The 18,042-nt window shown below is 38.4% G+C and overlaps 1 protein-coding gene across 2 annotated transcripts in view; it reads right to left on the bottom strand.

The window, feature by feature from the left end:
• The window catches only part of LOC141390906 (uncharacterized), a 55,837-nt gene that overhangs the window by 20,536 nt on the left and 17,259 nt on the right, over positions 1–18,042 (bottom strand). Inside the window, exons 1-3 of one of the 2 annotated variants that reach the window (XM_073963839.1) lie at positions 17,949–18,028; positions 8,927–9,223; positions 8,471–8,828 (exon numbers count right to left, since the gene is read on the bottom strand). In XM_073963839.1, coding sequence (XP_073819940.1) covers positions 8,471–8,828; positions 8,927–9,223; positions 17,949–18,023 — 730 coding nt within the window. In that variant the 5' untranslated portion in view covers positions 18,024–18,028. Of the gene's footprint in view, positions 1–8,470; positions 8,829–8,926; positions 9,224–17,948; positions 18,029–18,042 lie in introns of those variants that run through there. The other variant, XM_073963840.1, reaches the window with a different exon arrangement.

Here is an 18,042-nt window from a genome sequence, read left to right as displayed (position 1 = left end):
CTTTTGTGGGGGAGGTACCTGAAGGAGTGCACCGATATGACCCATCTTCGAACAAAGACCTTATACACTGTGCCACGCACACGAATATTAAGCGTTGCTTAAGAACTTAAATGTGCAGTGCACATGTGCACCACGAACTGTTATTTTTTAATTAACAAAAAATCGCGTGCCGACGGTGAGCGTTGAACACACAACCCTAGGATTTATAGTCGGACACACACACACTGTGCCACTGTTCTCATTTCTTAGTGAGGAGTAAAGTAAGTAGGTTTGCCTTGTACATTGTTTAACAAGTAACCCATTACTTTTCAGATTACTTGTAATGCGAATAGAAGTTTGTTTACATTACCTTGTAATGGGTTACGTAATGACTAACGGATTTTTGCTGGGTAGATTCACAACTTCGTCTGTTCTCTTCTTGGCACCCATTGTTTGAACACATTCACATTTTGGTGTGTTCTCTTCTTTTCTTTTGTATGTGTGTATGTGCATTTGTGAATCGATTACCATTTTGCTTGCTTCAGCGAGCGAGTATAAATACGGGATAATAGCATGATGATGAGTTGAGTTGTAATTCAGACAGCTAAGTAAAAGGTAAAGTAAGTAGAGTAAAACTGTGTGCTTTGTAAAGTTAAGCTGTGTGCTTAGTAAAGTGAAAGTAAAGTTAATGAAGTGACGTTAATAAGTCCTTGTAAGACTCGTAATGCAAAAGAACCAGAGTTATACATATTTGGTACAAATCGTATCGAGAAAGGAACATGGTGTTAAGTTAAACCTGATTTCGTAACAGTATTATGCACTCAGTTTTTAAGCTAACGAACGTATTTACAATTTTATATGATCAGAAAATATGTCTCATAAAAAATGGTATTAGACTCCAAGTATGTTAAGTTAATTTTGTTTGCCGATATGTGGCTTTATTTTTAAACTGCTTACTTAACCCAAAGTAGCATCTGATAGCCAGTACTATTCTTCTTGTTATTTCACAAATGATGTTGTTTGTTGTGTATATGGCGATACGGAGGTAGACGAAGTCGTTAACTACCTCACGCATCGATAGCATCAACTTTGTCTTTTCGCCGTTTACTGCCATACCCACTTTTGCAGATTCTCCTTCAACCTTCTTAAAGACATCAGTGCCTTCATTCACTGATCGACCCATGATGTAAATATCGTCAGCATAAGCAAGTATTTCTTTTGACGTTTGCATCTCTTAAACCTTTTCCAGCAGAATGTTGAAAAGATCACACGAAAGGCTGTCTCTTTGTCTGAAACCTCTTTTGGTATCGAACTGTTCGAAGAGGTTCTTTCCTATTTTAACACAAGACCGGGTATAAGATAGAGTAATCTTACAAAACTGGATGAGCTTTGTGTGGACACTAAATTCAGACATGACTTGGAATACCTATGAACGTAAGGGTCTGTCGGTGGCTGCCCTATAATTGACAAAAAAATGGTAAGTGTCGATCTGCATCTCTTCCACAGTATTTGCCGCAGGGTAAATATCTGTTCAATGGTGGATTTGCCAGGTCTAAAGCCGAATTGGTATGTCTGTGTTTAGACACACAAATTTCTCGGGAAAGTAAATTGAGTTTTTTGGAGAGAGCGGAGAGGAAAGAGCTCCTCAATACTCTTTCCTACCCCCTATTGCCTAAAAACTGAATTTACTTTCCCGTGTGTGTAAACACGGACTATGGTATGCTTTAGTCGTTAGCACAATATCCCTGACACTATCTTATAAGCAATAGGGAACAGGCTTATTAGAGCACACAGTCTTATATCCTTTCTTGTGGACAGGACACAGGATGTTCAGGTTCCATTCGTCGGGTACGCATTTTTCCTGCCAGATGGTGCTAACTAGCTGATGCAAACAAATCAGCGTGTCGCCTCCGGTTTTGAACAGCTCGGCTGGTAAGCCATCGACTTCTGTTGCCTTATTATTCTTTAGCCGGATTATTGCTGTCTTTACCTCAACTTGTCCGGGCGGTATTCATTCAATACTATGTATTCATTCAATACTATGTCTTTCGTAGAATTGTATACCAACAGTTCGGAAAAATGCTCTTTCCATATCCTGAACACACTATCGTTATATGTTACCAGTTTTCCCTGCTCATCTCTACAGGAGAATGTTCCTATACCAAAGCCATTAGTTTGATTGTTTCACTCTTTGGTAGAATTTTCGGACTTAATTACACGCTTTTATATTTCTCTCTTTTTCCTGTGGAAAATAAGATTCTCGTTCCTTTTGCAGCTGGAGTGAACAATACTTTTCCATTGTGCTGATATGTTATCGGGACGAGGAGTGTTTTGATTAAGCATTTGGGCCAGTTAAGTGGAATATGCTTTAGCCATCTGTTGTGATTACAACATACCGATGTCCAACTTCCGTGTTGTGTCTGTTCGTACTTTACTTGTTACTTTTAATCGGGTGCGTACCATTGGTGCAACATGGTGGTGATCCGAGTCGATCTCTGCTCCTCGGAAAGATCGTACATCTAACACGCTTGATGAATGTCTTCCATCTACCACAACGTGATTAATTTGATTTCGTGTTTTCTGATCTGGAGAAAGCCAGGTTCCCTTATGAATGTCGTGATGCTTAAATCTGGTGATGCTAACTACCATGTTTTTTGCCGTTGCAAAGTCTATCAGCCTCATTCCATTGTCAGATCTGTCACTGTTGGGCCAGAGATATTTTCCTTCTCAATTGCGGTCTCTAAATCACCTAGAATAATGTTAATGTTATAGGCGGGACACCGGCTATATGTTTTTTTCTACGCGCTCTTAAAATACATCTTTGGTCTGCTCGTCCTTATCTTCAGTGGGGTCATGGGCGCAAATAAACCCGAAATTAGGTTAAAACTGATTTAAGTTTTATCCGAATTGCAGCAAGTGTTTCATGCACCTAGGTGAAAGTGGATACCAGATTTCTTAACATACGACTAACTACAAAATCGCAACCAAGCTCGGGCTTTAGGCGTTCTTGTGACGCCTTTCCCAATCCATCGTATTTTCTGTAATATCGGTATTGTACTTGGCAAGAAAATCTACGAGTGCGTAAACTGCACCTTCTCTAAAAGGGGTCCGAATATTCCAGGTGCAGAGGTTTAATTCTTTTTTCATAGTAGAGTTCTTATAGGGGTGGATTATTAAATCTACACCCAAGTTTTTATATTTCTTAGGGGTGAATGCATGAGTCGCGCATTCATTAGCTCACTACCTTTAACGCCAATGCCAAACTTCATCCATTTCGGATAATGAGGCTCAAAACCCTAACATCAGGAGGGAGGTACCGTTCTATGGGGATATATAAAAAGCTGGACTTATATAGCTCATATTGAATACCTAATAGGAATAAACTTCTTCTTTGCCATCGTCGATTTCAAAATACATACGTTTTCCTATTTTGGGAAAACACATAATTTTCTCAAATTCCTGAAAAAAAGAATTATAGCGAAAACTATAAGCAATATTAGAATAATTTTCTCCTTGTTTCTCCACGTCTTACCAGTAGTTATTCCTGGGGGTGTTAGAGAGAAAAATTCTTTGAAAACTGAACACCACTACCACACAAAAAATACTCTTGAAAACTTATTATAGATCTGCTTAAACACATGAAAACAAGATGAATAACATCCTTAAAAACTTCACAGAATGCTATCCACAAAAAATATTTGTTCGTTACAATCCCTATTTTAATGGATTACAGCTTCTCTTGAAAACAATTTAAATTTTCCAACTCACATTTCAAGTGAAATTATATAATCATTTGTTTTTTTTTTTCAAGGGAGAATATTGAGGAGGCGTATATAGAACCCTTCATATTTGGTTGAAATGGAAACGGAGATAATTGACATTTTTGGGGAATGCATTATAACTTTGGTTAATTAAACAAAATTAGAACAAAGTTACTAACTAGTTCAAAAAACCATAGTCACATCTAAGATCAATCGGTTTGTATGAAAACAAATGTGGACTCTATTACATTTTGCAAATCAAGAAAAAAACCTAACCAAGTAACTATTGCAGCATGTTCCAAACAAGAAATTTAAATGTGTGTTCGTGTTTCGCTTAAAATGCTGTCATCGATTGGAAAGTTGTCATTGAAATCTAACGACTACAACAAATGTCAACAGCACTAGCACAGAGCTCCACCAAACTAACTCAGCACATCATTAGATGTGGTTTTTTGTTTGGGTCAATGTACATCACTAAATAAGCAGTAACAGCGACGAAGTATTACCAGCATCTGTTTAGAGCTTAACATTCTCTTGACAAGAAAGGAAACAAGTGTGCTACGAACGAGCGAACGAACAATGCAAGTATGGTAAGACTTTAAGCCAGCCTGCCATGACAGCCAGTTGCAATAGAAGAAATCCATAAAATAGTTTACAACAGCATTACTTGACGGAACGCTATGCTCTTAAGTGGTAAATAAATAACATTTTATTCCTAACATGGAGCATTAAACGGTTTTTAGAAAACAAATTATTATTTTGTTTCATCATAACCAATGACGTCATATGTGAGCATACATATGGCTACAGGTGTATGTGTAATAAAGTGAAGATTTTACCTTATGTTTGCAATCGATCAGCATGTTAATGTATGTATAGCTTAAATCGACATCTGTGAGATGGTTGGAATCATCTGTGAAGAAACCGTTGTATAAAAGAGTATGTATGAAATGTGTTAATACAAAAGCCATATCATCAGGAAATGCATAGTGGAGACAGGACCCTTATAGCTACCTCACCACAGAATATAGAGCATTACGCAGTGTCTGCAATACTAAACCCTTTGGTCGATCACAATTTTCTTCATTTAAAACAATGACAATTTTGAACTACCAAAAGTTATCCAAGTTTGAACATTTGTGTGAGAGGGGGGAAGGACATGGCTAAATCAATTCCAAGTTGTTTGAAACGGATTGTGTCCAAACATACTTGGGGTCTGAAACCATTATTTCGATAAGGCATAATTCTGGTCGTTTCAAATTCTATAGCCTAAAGGCTGAGGGTATGAAAGAGATCTCCTAAAGTTTGGGTGTTTAGCGGGGGTTTTCAAGATTTTCAGTATGGTAACAAATATATTTAAATGGAATCTCTTTTATACCTAGGTGCCTCAACGAGTAAAGGGCTTAGTTGCCAAGTCCCTGCCGCGGTAAGGTTGACCTCATTTCCTTCCAATAATCAATATCTCATGGATATACGAACTTTTACTAAAGAACCTCCCAAAAACCTAAAACCAATCATTCGACTGATGTAAGTGTGGATACCTTAGCATATCAAATCTTCACTTCCACAAGTAAATAAATGCCCTGACATTTACAACTATAAACGCCAGCACGAGTTCCTGTGCAATACAAAAACGGACTATAGTTATGGGCGGCTTAAACAGGTAGAACAGAGGGTACCCCTCAACCTTATCAAGGTTGATAACATTTTGGATATTTCATAATTAATGGAAGAGCATGAAGCTTTGGCCATAGGAGTAATCCATGTCTCAACCTCTAGTCAGAATACTTCATTATTTCCACCTTTAGTCAGGATAGTTCATCCCAAATCGTCGGAAAGGTTGCTGATCCGACCTGTTAATAAACCCGGCAAGCCTTTACTTCTTAGACAAAAATCATTAGATGAGGAAGTTCGAAAGGGAGATTCGTTCATTAAGCAGGCGGATGGTTTGCCGGTACCTCTGACCGAAGTGAAGTATCTTGCTCTCGGTACATAAATAATGATCCAAAAACCATCAGCGAAAGGGAATTTCATAACTGATAACAACGAACTTCAAGTTTATCAGGTTGTTTGAAAAGAATTATCCTCACATAGCTATGAGGGAACTTCCTATCAGCGAAATTCCCGCTGTAAGTGCAATTGTCGAGGCCCCTATCGAGGTTACGACTGTAGAAACCTCCTGTTCTGGTGGCAGTACAGATTTGGCAAATCGGCAAACTGGGGAAGTCCACCTGAAATGGAAATCCAAACTCAGTTTCAAGCTGAGAAGGTGGAAAATGTAAAGACCTTTAGATCCTAGACCTTAACTAATGTGGCTAAGCCAAAAAATAATAATAAACAAATAATAAGTCAAAAAAGGCGAAGGCTGTACTTAAATTCTTTGAGACGGTTTCGCTTGGCTCCTCACCTGCCCCACATCCATGCCAGATTGATGGACGGAAAAATGATAGGTTTTTGACAGGGACGGAATAATGATAGGGTTTTTTGCAAATGACACTAGTCCGAATTTAACCAATCCAAAAGCATGACCAGTGATCGTAAAGAGGATGAGGTCGTCTGAGAAGAAGTCAATACTGTCACAACCGGTCCATCGATCTGTTTTGTCTGCCTCATTGGCGATGAAGATCACTACTGAAGAAAACAAAATCCATTCAGTTTTAGCAAATTTGTAACCCTGAGTAGGCGAGCAAGGTAAGTAGAAAGCCCAGTTATTCACAGAAAACTTGCGGCGGTTGGTTCTGAATGATCTGAGGGTTGCAATCACTGCGTGATTCCAAGGGTGCATTAGTGATAGTCATTGGTTGCTAATCGACGGTCATCTAAGGGACATCCTTATTTAAGACGATATGTATCAGAGGTGCATATGGCTCGGTCTGTCAGCCCTATACAAAGGAGTCAAGCAGAATATGGCATTGGTTAACTTTGGGAAGTCAGTAATCAGGCGGAAGTGAATATGGCTCGGCCTGACAGCCCTATACAAAGGAGTCAACCAGATTATGGTATTGGTTCACTCTGAGAAATCAGTAATCAGGCGGGCGTACCTGTTGCTGCGATTCCATGTGGTATGATGACATCAGTAAGGGTACCTCCTCCTTCTATGGAGCTGGACAGGATTCTAAAGTTAGTCAAGAAGCAGAATGTCGGTCTTCGGATGGGAAGTTGGAGGATTATAAATTCCTTTCCGAAGAATGGCGGACTAGTCCTTCGGAAAGGTATGCTCCGGAAAGCTTTCGAAGCACTAGAAGGACGAAAGCAGCAAGATAGTAGTTCTGAGCAGATAAATTTGCATCATTGCAAAGCTGCTGCTGCTGGACAACTGCTAACCCTCTCTACATTGGACATCGACGTCGCCCTAGACCGGGAACCTTATATGCACAAAAGCAAATGAAAACGGAGTTCTGGTCGCCCGGGTCTGACTTTTTATGCACTCCAATATAATGATTTTAACCATTTCGGTTGGATAATGTGACTAAAACTTCAGAAATGCAGAAAATCGGCCGAAACCGTTCTATTGGAGCCATTATGTGCAGGCGTAGTTTATAACTAAAATGTAGACTAAATATGAAATTTCAGCTATTTGGGTTGGATAATGTGGCTAAAACCTTAAAAACACTAAAATCGTACCGTTCTAATCCCCCAGCTATTTCGATTGGAATCTTAAAATTCCCAAAATCGGGAAGTACCGTTCTATGGGGACTATATCAAAACGTTCACCTGCGTCGACAAGGAGAGGGAAGAGTTTTTATCCCCAGCGAAGAGTAAATACCAAATTTCTGCCTTTTCGGTGGGATAACGAGGCTAAAACCTTAAAAATAGTACCGAAAATCAGGAGGTATCATTGTATTGGGGGCTATATTAAAACGTGGACCCCTATAGTCCATATTCAATGCCAGCCATACTTAGATTAATAGAAATTTCTCTACCAAATTATAAAGCTGTATCTTAAATATTAGTTACTTTTTCTTTATGACAATAGACGGACGGACAGGCGGACATCGTTATCGGGTCTCCGACGAATATTTCGATGTGTTACAAACGGAATGACAAAAATAGTAAAACCCATATACTTAGGGTGGATGGTATAAAAAGGTAAGTGGGCAAGTCCAGGAGACATTACAGTGCTGCGTCCAGGCCATTAATTTTGTCCTCTATTTACATAGCGTACAAGGACCCCAACTCACCAAGTAAAGTTACGCTAGAGATGTCAATCCCACGGGTTCTTTGTACCGGATTAACCCGAAACCAAATCGTTTCGGCCAGCGGCTGTTTGTCCAACATATACTGCCACAACAACAATGCTAGTGATGTTAAATGTGCTGGGGGCAAAGGTCTGGTAAAACTTGGATTCTACTGTGGAAGCTGGATTACGGATATTTCTTCATCTATATTTTCATTATCAATCAATAAGCCATGGAATCTTCTCTTTATCATCTACAAACCTATCAAAAATGAACACAACGGACCAAAGTTCTCCGAGTGAAGCGGCCAGGTGCTATTACCAAAGAGAAGATACATGACTACCCTCCAACAACTAAAATTGTTAACTTAAAATTAAAAAAAAGATGTACAATTTGAGTAAGCAATCACTATCTTCAAAAATGTCCCTAACTATGAATGTACGTGTGCTTGTACGTCAAACTTTGACAACGCTAAACACCGTTCATTTCTAATTAGCGTTAAATTGATTTCTAATTACGCTCATTAATAAATTATGCAAAACTTCTACTTACTCTCAGTGTGCACAACATGGTTTGGTTTGCCGCTACTACTGCTGCCACCGGACGATGCGCCAGATAGGGAGGCAAATTTAGCAAAGGGGCCACCACCTCCGTGGCTGCTGCCATGGCCGCTGGGTATGGGATGTAGTTTGGATTGTGCCGAATTAATAATGTACTTGCCAACATCGGTAACTTTGTCACCGGATGCCGCCACCAAATTACCACTGGCACTGAGAGCATAGCCACTGCCCTTAATCAGTTGACCCTTAAGAGCTGTGACGCCACCGGTAATCGCCTTCACCGCCTGGAAAATGGTGTTCAAGACAGTCTTTTTCAACGACCAGGGATCGAATTCAACATGACCATGTATCTGGTAAAAGAAGGAGAAAAAAATCACAAAATGAATTAACATGCCAGTCGTTCGTTCAGTATCACATTGTATAACACATTTCAAATGAAAAATCTTACATGATGTCCATCGGCATGGGGCTTATAATTGTAACCGCCACTACTGCTGCCACCCGAACTACTGGATGCTAGTGAGGCAGAGGCATGTCCCAGACCGGACAGTAAACCGGATTTCAAATGTAACGCATAATCAGTACTGCCTGAACGCTTCTGCAACTGTGAATCTTTGCCACTGGCAGCTTCATCGTTATCCACAACCCCAACATCATCCAGGGGTAGAGATTTTTCTTCAGCAGCAGGATATGTGTGTGTTAGCAAAGGCAACGTTAGTGTCAGCGTCAGCAACAGCTGTAAATACTGGAAAAAAATGAAAAAAAAAAAACAAATCAGATTGTGCAAGTTAAAAATGTTCGCTTTTGCAATGGTGAATTTTATCAACAAATTAAAGTGTCTCCGTTGTCGTCATCGTTATGTCATTAAATTTCTGTCAGCATATGCGGTTGCAGTATATCCAGGGCAATGAGGGGATGTGATGCGAGATTGCGTTTATTTTTTACTGGTTCAGTCACGTAGAGAACATTATAAGCGCATTTCGTTTAAAATTCGTTGAGAAAGGCTTTCAACGGTTTGCAGCTATTCATTAATTGTTGTCTGTGGCGCGTTAAGTTTTGGGATGTATGCCAAGTGTTTTAGTTGTAGTGAAACTTCTATTTTATAATCTATGACAAATTGAAAGGAAACTTTGAATGAAATCACTAAAGGGATAAAATCGTGAATAGCTACAGATATTATTACGACCACTCCCCCGGAGAAACAAGGGTAGACTTCTATCATATCAATTAACTTGATTCTATTTTATATTTATTTATGAGTGCACCCCGATTAATATTAGTTCAATATTATGGGACCTAATTTTTATATCCTAACGGCGTGTCCTAAGACACCACTTGTAAAGAAATGCCGACAACATTGCGCTAGAAGATATGTTTGCCACTGTTGAAAACTCCCTTGCCTGGTAATCGAACCCTCATCTCATATAAAGTGAATTCGTGTTAAGTTAGGCTATGCCGAACTTTTTATACTCTCCACCATAAACTAAATTGAAAGCCATTTTGGTTGTATAATGTGGCACTTTATAAATACCAAATGTCAGGCGAAAACGTTCTATAGGGGCTAAATCGAAACATGGACCTATACCGACAATTATCTGCAGAAAAACTTTATAGCTCTAATAGAGGCTAAATTCCAAATGTTAGCCATCGGGAGGTACCGTTCTATGGGGGGTATAGCAAACAGTGGAACTGTACAGACCATTCTCTACGAAAATGTTTTACTACCCCAACGAAGACTTGATACCAAATTTCAGCCTTTTCAGTTGAATAATGTGGCTGAAGACTTAAAAATTCCCGGGAGGAAACGGTCTATAGGGACTTTCTCAAAACGTGGACCTATACCTACAGTTCTTTGCAGACATGCTTTTTACCCACAACGAAGGCCAAATTCACAGTTTCAGCTATTATGGTTGTATAACGTGCACGCAGAGAAGATATATTGTAGGAGCAATCATATTTTAAGAACAAAATAGTGTATTGTAAAAATCTGAAAATATATATTGTTGGCCCAACAATATATTTTTTGTCAATATGGTTCCTGACACAAAAAATATGGTTGAAAGAACAATTTATATTTTCAGATTTTTAAAATACACTATTTTGTTCTTAAAATATGATTGCTCCTACAATATCTCTTCTCTGCGTGTGATTAAAACCTTGTAAATAACGAAAATCGGATTGTACCGTTCTATGGCGGCTATATCAAAACGCGAACCTGCACTAACAAATTTCTAGGGGAAGGTTTTGTAGTCCGAAGTAAGACTAAATATTTAATTTCAGCCACTTCGGTGCTATAATGAAGTTAAAACCATCAAAATATCGAATATCGGGAAGTACCCCTCTAGGGGGCTACCGAAAATCGGACGGTACTGTTCTATGGGGGCTATATCAAAACGTGGACCTATATCGACTATTCTCAGAGGAAATTTTTTGTATCCCCAAAGAAGAAAACAAAATTTCAGCCATTCCGGTATGATAATGAGGCTGAAACTTTGAAGATGTATTGACAAATTTCTGGTGGTAAGTTTTATAGCCACAACGTAGACAAAATACCAAAATTCAGTCATTTGGGTGTGATATTTAGGCTAAAACCTTCAAAATACAAAAAATCGGGAGGTACCGTTCAATGGGGGCTACATCAAAACTTGGACCTGTACTGACAAGTTTCTGGGGGAAAGTTTTGTAGCCCCGAGGAAGACTTAATACCAAATTTCATCCGTGTCGGTGCAATAATGAGGTTAAAACTTTGAAAATACCGACAATCGGGCGGTTCCATTCTATGGAAACGTGGACCGATATAGCCCATTTTCAATACCAAACATCCTAGGAGTAATAAAAACTTTAGTACCCAATTATAAAGCTATTTTTTAAATATTGCGAATTATACCTTGATTCCAATAGGCCGACTTATGGACGGACGAACGGACAGACAGACCGACATTTTGGGGTCCATATCTCAGGAAGTATTGGCTTCACTAGCAAAAAAAAAAAATGTAATATTGTAGTCATGATCACAAAGATTACCCTCTAGTAAAATTTCAACACGATCCGTGATGTGAACTTAAACTGAATCAAAGCGCAAAAGTGTTGAACTTTAGCGGAAGAGGTACCAGAAAAAAATAGACCTACGTAGTCCATCTTGGAACTAAATCTAATTTTGGGAGTCGTTCTTTTCGATAGTTGTTATTGCAATCAGTCATTAAGTTGGTCAGCTTAAGATTAGACCTTTTGGGTCGTTACGTCAGGAATCACGGACCCACTCACACCAAAAAGTTATATCGTTATAATCAGAATCACAAGGATTACCTTCGAAGACAATTTCAAAACAATCCTCGAACGGCACTTAAAGTGCAGTTAATCGAAAATTTTGAACTTTTGTAAGGGAGGTACCCGAAGCTGTTGTTTGATATAGTTAGGTTTGAAAGAAGTATTACGAGGCCCATAGTTTGGAGCAATATTTCCATTTAAATTGGTCACATTAGAATTTTGTATAGCTATTAGACTGTTTTGTCGGAAAGCCAATGAAATATTATATCGCTGTAAACAGGACCACAAGTAGTGCCTTGTATAAAAATCTCATAACGATCCCCAAACAACCCTTAACTTATTTTGGACTTTTGTGAGGGAGGTGCCCAAAGGTGCTGTTCGATAAAGACATTATTTGAGTTTGAAGTGCAAAATTTCGTCGAAATCGATTGTGTTCATCAGTAATTTTGGTTGGTGCCGTCAGGTGTTTTAGAGCCCCCTGAAGTACGGACTTGCCCTCTAAGGGCAACCTGCTGAAAAAATTACAAAAAGAACCAAAATATATCCTCAAACGGCACTTTTGCGAAAATTTTTGAAATGTTGTGTTGATGGTTCTCGAATCAGTGGACCGATACATTCATTCTACATTCGAACCTGATTTAAATCTGCAAGAAATATCGTGCCAGACAGACGGACTGGGCTAAATCGACTGCATTTTTAACGGATTTCCTTCAAACCTATGTGGGGCCTAAAAACCGAAGGCTGAGAGTATGAAAAGAGATATAGCTGAAAAGACAGCCACCAAATTGTGCAACCGATTTCACTTTTACTTTGGCATCAGGCATGTTGGGTGTGGAAGTGTCTCCTTTGCGAAAGTAAGTTATTGTAATACCGTAACTATGACTGGTAGTCAAGAGTGCACTTCGACTTATTCATGGCCGAGCTCTGAATATGGTCACGCTGCAATTCTACGACGATGAACTCTACCACTGGAATGGGGGGAAGTCAGTGATTATGTCTCACCGCAACTGTACTCTACGGCCAATTTAATGTACACATGACTCACAGGAAGGCCTGGACCCACAACTTACCACTTCTACTCGGCATAGAGTTATATATCTATAGCTGCAAGATGGAAGCTGGAAAAGGAGTAGTCTCAACTTACGGCTCTTATAAGTTCAACGAAAATTGAAGTGTCTCCCAAGCCGAAATCTTTGCAATCAAAAAGGCTGAAGAAATCATAAACAATATGAAAAGGAACAACGTTGGACCGGCAACTATCTACGTAGATAGTCAAGCGGCGCTTAAATCCCTAAGGTTCCACACTATCAAGTCTGCGACGGTTTTGGACTGCATGAAGACTTTAGAGACACGGCGTTGGGACCGGGATCAATGCAACACGGAAGGAAATGAAATAGCGGATGAAATTGCGCGTTGCCGATCGGAGTCAACCAATCTCTTGTGGCATTTTATGCGGTAGCTAGAACAAAGATATCGGGATAAAGGTACCAGATCTGACACAAAGAATATTGCTGAAAGGTATTCAAGGAAATCTACCCAATCCTCTCCACGCGAAGAGATCGGTTATTGAACTAACGGTGGGTATAACTACGGGGCACATCAGAATAAGATCATTGTCTGGCAAAAGGGAAAGAGATGAAATTCCTGACTATGGCAGATTATGGGAAGATGAAGAAAAAACGGAGACCAAACGAGCACTTGTACTCCGAATCATGGGTGAACACACGATCCAACCTCTAACAACTTTCTCCAAAAACGAGCCAACAAGTCTACTTCTCCTTGTCAAGGTTCTGAAACGGTAAACTATGTCTTCTTAACACTTACACTTTTTAATAACTTTCTTAAAATTCAGTTAATTCCTATTTTCCTATAACTTCTTTATTTCAGCACGCTATGAGGTTGAACACAATGGATCACAAGATAAATTAACCTAACCTAACTATGTTTTTTCCAAATACAGTGTGGTTTGGAAGGACGGAGGGTTTCTCGTTTCAATCTGCAATCGCTCCCATGGTAAATGCTTTATTAGCGAGACCTTTTGAAGACATGAGCTTTAGTGTTGAACTTTGTGTTTAACTTTTAAAGCCTGTTTCTGACACACACTGATGATGACTATGACCAAAAGCAATCCGATGTGGATCTTTTCATTGCGCTGACTACGGAAAGAAATACAATTAATTACCATAATATTTATAATTCCCAGGCATATAATTTGGTGACATTTATAAACAGTTTCTGTGAAATCATAAAGTTGTCGACCGTAAACCTTTCCCGTTCTCAAGATAATTACTTTTTGAAGCACATTCCCCATGTTGTCAGCCCCTGAGATTGCAGTTGTGTGTGGGTCAATAGTTTGTTCATGTTGTATAACTATCAGCAATTCAAGTGTTAATTGAATGCAGACCCACACTTTTAATTAATGCCAATTTGCTCAGTTTGAATTTCCTATCTACTCATAAAGTTTATAAATATAACCAATAATCAATGAAGCATTTTCAGCAAAATTTTAGAAATCTGTAATAATTCTACAAAATGTACATAATTACACATACAAACTGTGGAGCAGGTTTATTTTTGTGTGTCTACGAAACATTGTTGCAAATATCATAAATGCTTCCTCTGTATTCTTAGCCAATATTCAAATAATTGACTTAATTGTGAACTCTGTCAGACAGCATGTGAACGAACGAACACATTTCCATTGGGTATACTTCTTGCAGTCAAACGACACTGTACGTTCCAAAATATAAATACAATGCATATATACATATATGTATGCGTACGTATGTACAGTAACCACATTTGTATGAGTGCCATTAAAATTATGACAAGTGTATTTTGTTTGAATGGTATTAACGAGCGTTTTGTTACACAATTGAAAAATTTCATGAGTAGGCTTCATGAATACATAGTATGCCACCAGTCTCCTTTCTTTATTTCTTAAAAAAATATTACTTGTTGTTGCTCTTATTACAAAATACATACAATATTAACTTTGATAAATTTTTTGGTGTAAATACCAAATTATTTATTTTACCGCTATATTTCTAAATAATTTAGCAAGATCTCCAGACAAGAAATTAACTAAGACTGCAATGGGTGAGCAGAAAATAAACAACCATGTATCAGTCTAATTTGCCTACAGAGATACACCCTCAGGTGAAAATCAAATATGGGCTGTTTTCTGCACACAGATCTTCCACTTCTGACTTTTATCAAATATTGGCTTTAAATCAAGGATGTTAAACATGAAGCAGGCCACATTTTCCTTAGAATATTTATTTCGAAAATCTCCTATTAAATTGGAAACTGGGAATTGTGTAGACCGTATACCGCATATAGAAACGCAATCCTTTTGCCCAACAATTATTTATTTAGAGGGATTTTAGAATTTTGTTGCCTTTTTCAGGGAGTATGACAAAATTATTCGACTTTTTTAGATCTTTTGGGTATTTATCTTAACGTTTTGAATAAATGCGGAAATTTGCTTATGAATTTGATTTCCTGTCTGAACTCTTGGTGCAGATGTCAATTTATAGTTAATTCGGCAATAAGTTATAGCGTTGTAAATAGTACCGGAAGAACCATCCCATATAAATTTTACAATTTATCCGCGAGCAGGTCTCAACCTATGCTCTAGCCACAATTTATAAACTTTTGTGGGACAGTACCAGCAGGAGTAGACCGCTGCATTGATGTAAATTGTGCAAACTTTGAACAAAATCGGGTACTCCCTTCAAGTTTTTATATATTTGACACTAACTTTCTTAGTTTGTTGCCGTAGGTTTTTTAAAACGTTAGTCTAATTATTTCAGGAAGTATGGAGTGCCACCGAAAACAAAATATTTCAGAACGATCCGAGATCTGTTATTATGGGAGGGTATCCCAACTAATGGATCGAAAAATTCAATTTTCGAAACTGTAGTGGAATTATGTAACATTTCTTTCTTATAGACAAAAATCGGAAACATTTAAGTGCAAGTTATTAACAAAAAGTACCAATAAAAGTTGAAAACAATGTTGATATCGGCAGGACAACTTTATTTTGGTTGCTAACTTGCCGACAAATTTTGTTAATTACCAAAATCAAAAGCAATTTAATTTTACCGAGTCTTGTCGGTAACCAAGAAAAAAATGAATTAAAGAATTCCACTTCTGATCTATGTTTGGTAAAAATATTACTATATTTAAAGTTTGGACTAAATCGGTTACACTCTTCGGAAGTTGTGGTGCGCACAATCTTGTGGAAGAGCTACCGGAAAGAGTGTACCAATATGGCTCATCTTCGAACTTCATTTCAGTTACGAGGTGCAAAGTTTGGACCAAATCGGTTAATCCCTTCAAGGTTATCGAGCGCATCAGCCGGACAGAAGCTACATCGACAACAAATTGTCTGAAACGGATTTAGTCCACTTTTTATCGATAGCCTAAAGACTAACGGTATAACGAGACGTTTGACGATATACACAGTATGAGAAAGTCAGGCCTCCGATGGAAGACGTAAATATTAATAGCAGGGTATACAAAACTAAGGAAAATCTGAAAATCTACTCTTATGGCGGCTTATGTGACAAAAGTTCTGCATTGCACCGCATAAGCCGCCATAAGAGTAGATTTTCAGATTTTCCCTATTTTTCTATTTCCATTTTTCATTTCTTAGCATATTCAAAAACATATTTCTAGCATAAATACGACTTCTCATGACAAATGTTATCGGTACATATAGGGGGCCGCATTCATATTGCCCCCATAGAACGGTACCTCACGATTTTCGGTATTTTGAAGGTTGTGGCCACAATAATCCACCGAAATGGCTGAAATTTAGTATTTGGTCTTCATTTGGGGTACTAAACGATCCATATAAAATTTGTGTATTTGGTATAGGTACACGCCTTCATATAGCCCCCGTAGAACGGTACCATCCGATTTTCGGTATTTTGAAGGATTTAGCCTCATTATCACACCGAAATGGCTGAAATTGGGTACATAGTCTTCGATGGGGGTATAAAACTTTCTCCCAGAAATTTGTCGGCATTGGTCCACACCTTCCGATTTCCGGTAATTTGAAGGTTGTATCCTCAATATTCCACCGAAATGGCTGAAATTTGGTATTTAATCTTTGTCGGAGGCAAAAGTCTTTCTGACTGAAATTCGCCGGTCCACGATTCGATATAGCCCCCATAGAACGGTGCCTCCCGATTTTCGTAAATCTGAAGGTTGTGACGTCAATATCCCATCGAAAGACTGAAATTTGTTATTTAGTCTTCCTATATACTCCAATAGAAGCGTACCTCTTGATTTTTGGTATTTTTAAGGTTTTATCGAAATATCGGAAATTTGGCATTTAGTCTTCTTTGAGTCTAATAACGTTCCACAAGAAATTTGTAGGTATAGATCGACGTTTTGATATAGCCCCCATGGAACGGTACCTCCCGAATTTCAGTATTTTGAAGGTTAGTTACGTATTTAGTCTTCTTCATAAACGAAAGGAAACTAATTGTTTCTTTTTACTTCAACACAACTCTTGGTGTAGGGCCTAACGAGTTCGGCCTGGCCGAACTTAATGCCGTTCTTACTTGTCGATATTATGAAGATTTTAGCCATCATTAGCCACATACCGAAAAGGCTGAAATTTGGTATTTGGTCCTCTTTGGGGCTACAAAACTTTTTCACAGAAATCAGTCACCACGTTTTGATATAGCCTCCAAAAAATGTTACCTCCCGATTTTCGGTGTTTATCTTACCGAAATTTGGTGTATCGTCTTTTTTGGGGCTCCAAAACTTTTTCGATAGAAATTTGTCTGCCTAGGTCCATAGAACGGTAGCTCCCGATTTTCCATATTTTGAAGGTTTTATCTGCGGGTTCTCAGATTTGAAGGTACTACAATACCACTCTGTGTGAAGTCTTTTAAAGGTTTAGTCTACTGTAGTGATTGTAACTTGGCATTTCGGATTCTCAATGGATAGAAAAGTACCACGAAGAAATTGATCAATATAGATTCATCTTTTGGTACATTCACAATAAGAAGGTACCTCCAGATTTTACGAATTTTGAAAGTTTTGCACGCAACGTTCAGATTGATTTACTGTAACATGATATTTCGGATTCTGAATGAGTAGAAAATATTGATATGTCATTGGTATTAAACTTTATTTAAAAGAAAGAGATATTTTTCAGTTTACGTGGCGGAAAAGCTTAGTACCTCTCGTGGTAGAGGGTATAAAACGTTCGCCCGGCCGAACTCAACTTGTTCGTAATTAGGATTGCAAATGGTCATCACTAATTACACTGTGATA

Source organism: Musca autumnalis, unplaced genomic scaffold, assembly GCF_047663935.1.
Source record: "Musca autumnalis isolate F117 unplaced genomic scaffold, ASM4766393v1 scaffold_1, whole genome shotgun sequence".
Classification (NCBI taxonomy): Eukaryota; Metazoa; Arthropoda; class Insecta; order Diptera; family Muscidae; genus Musca; species Musca autumnalis.
This window is presented reverse-complemented; position numbering and strand designations above follow the sequence as displayed.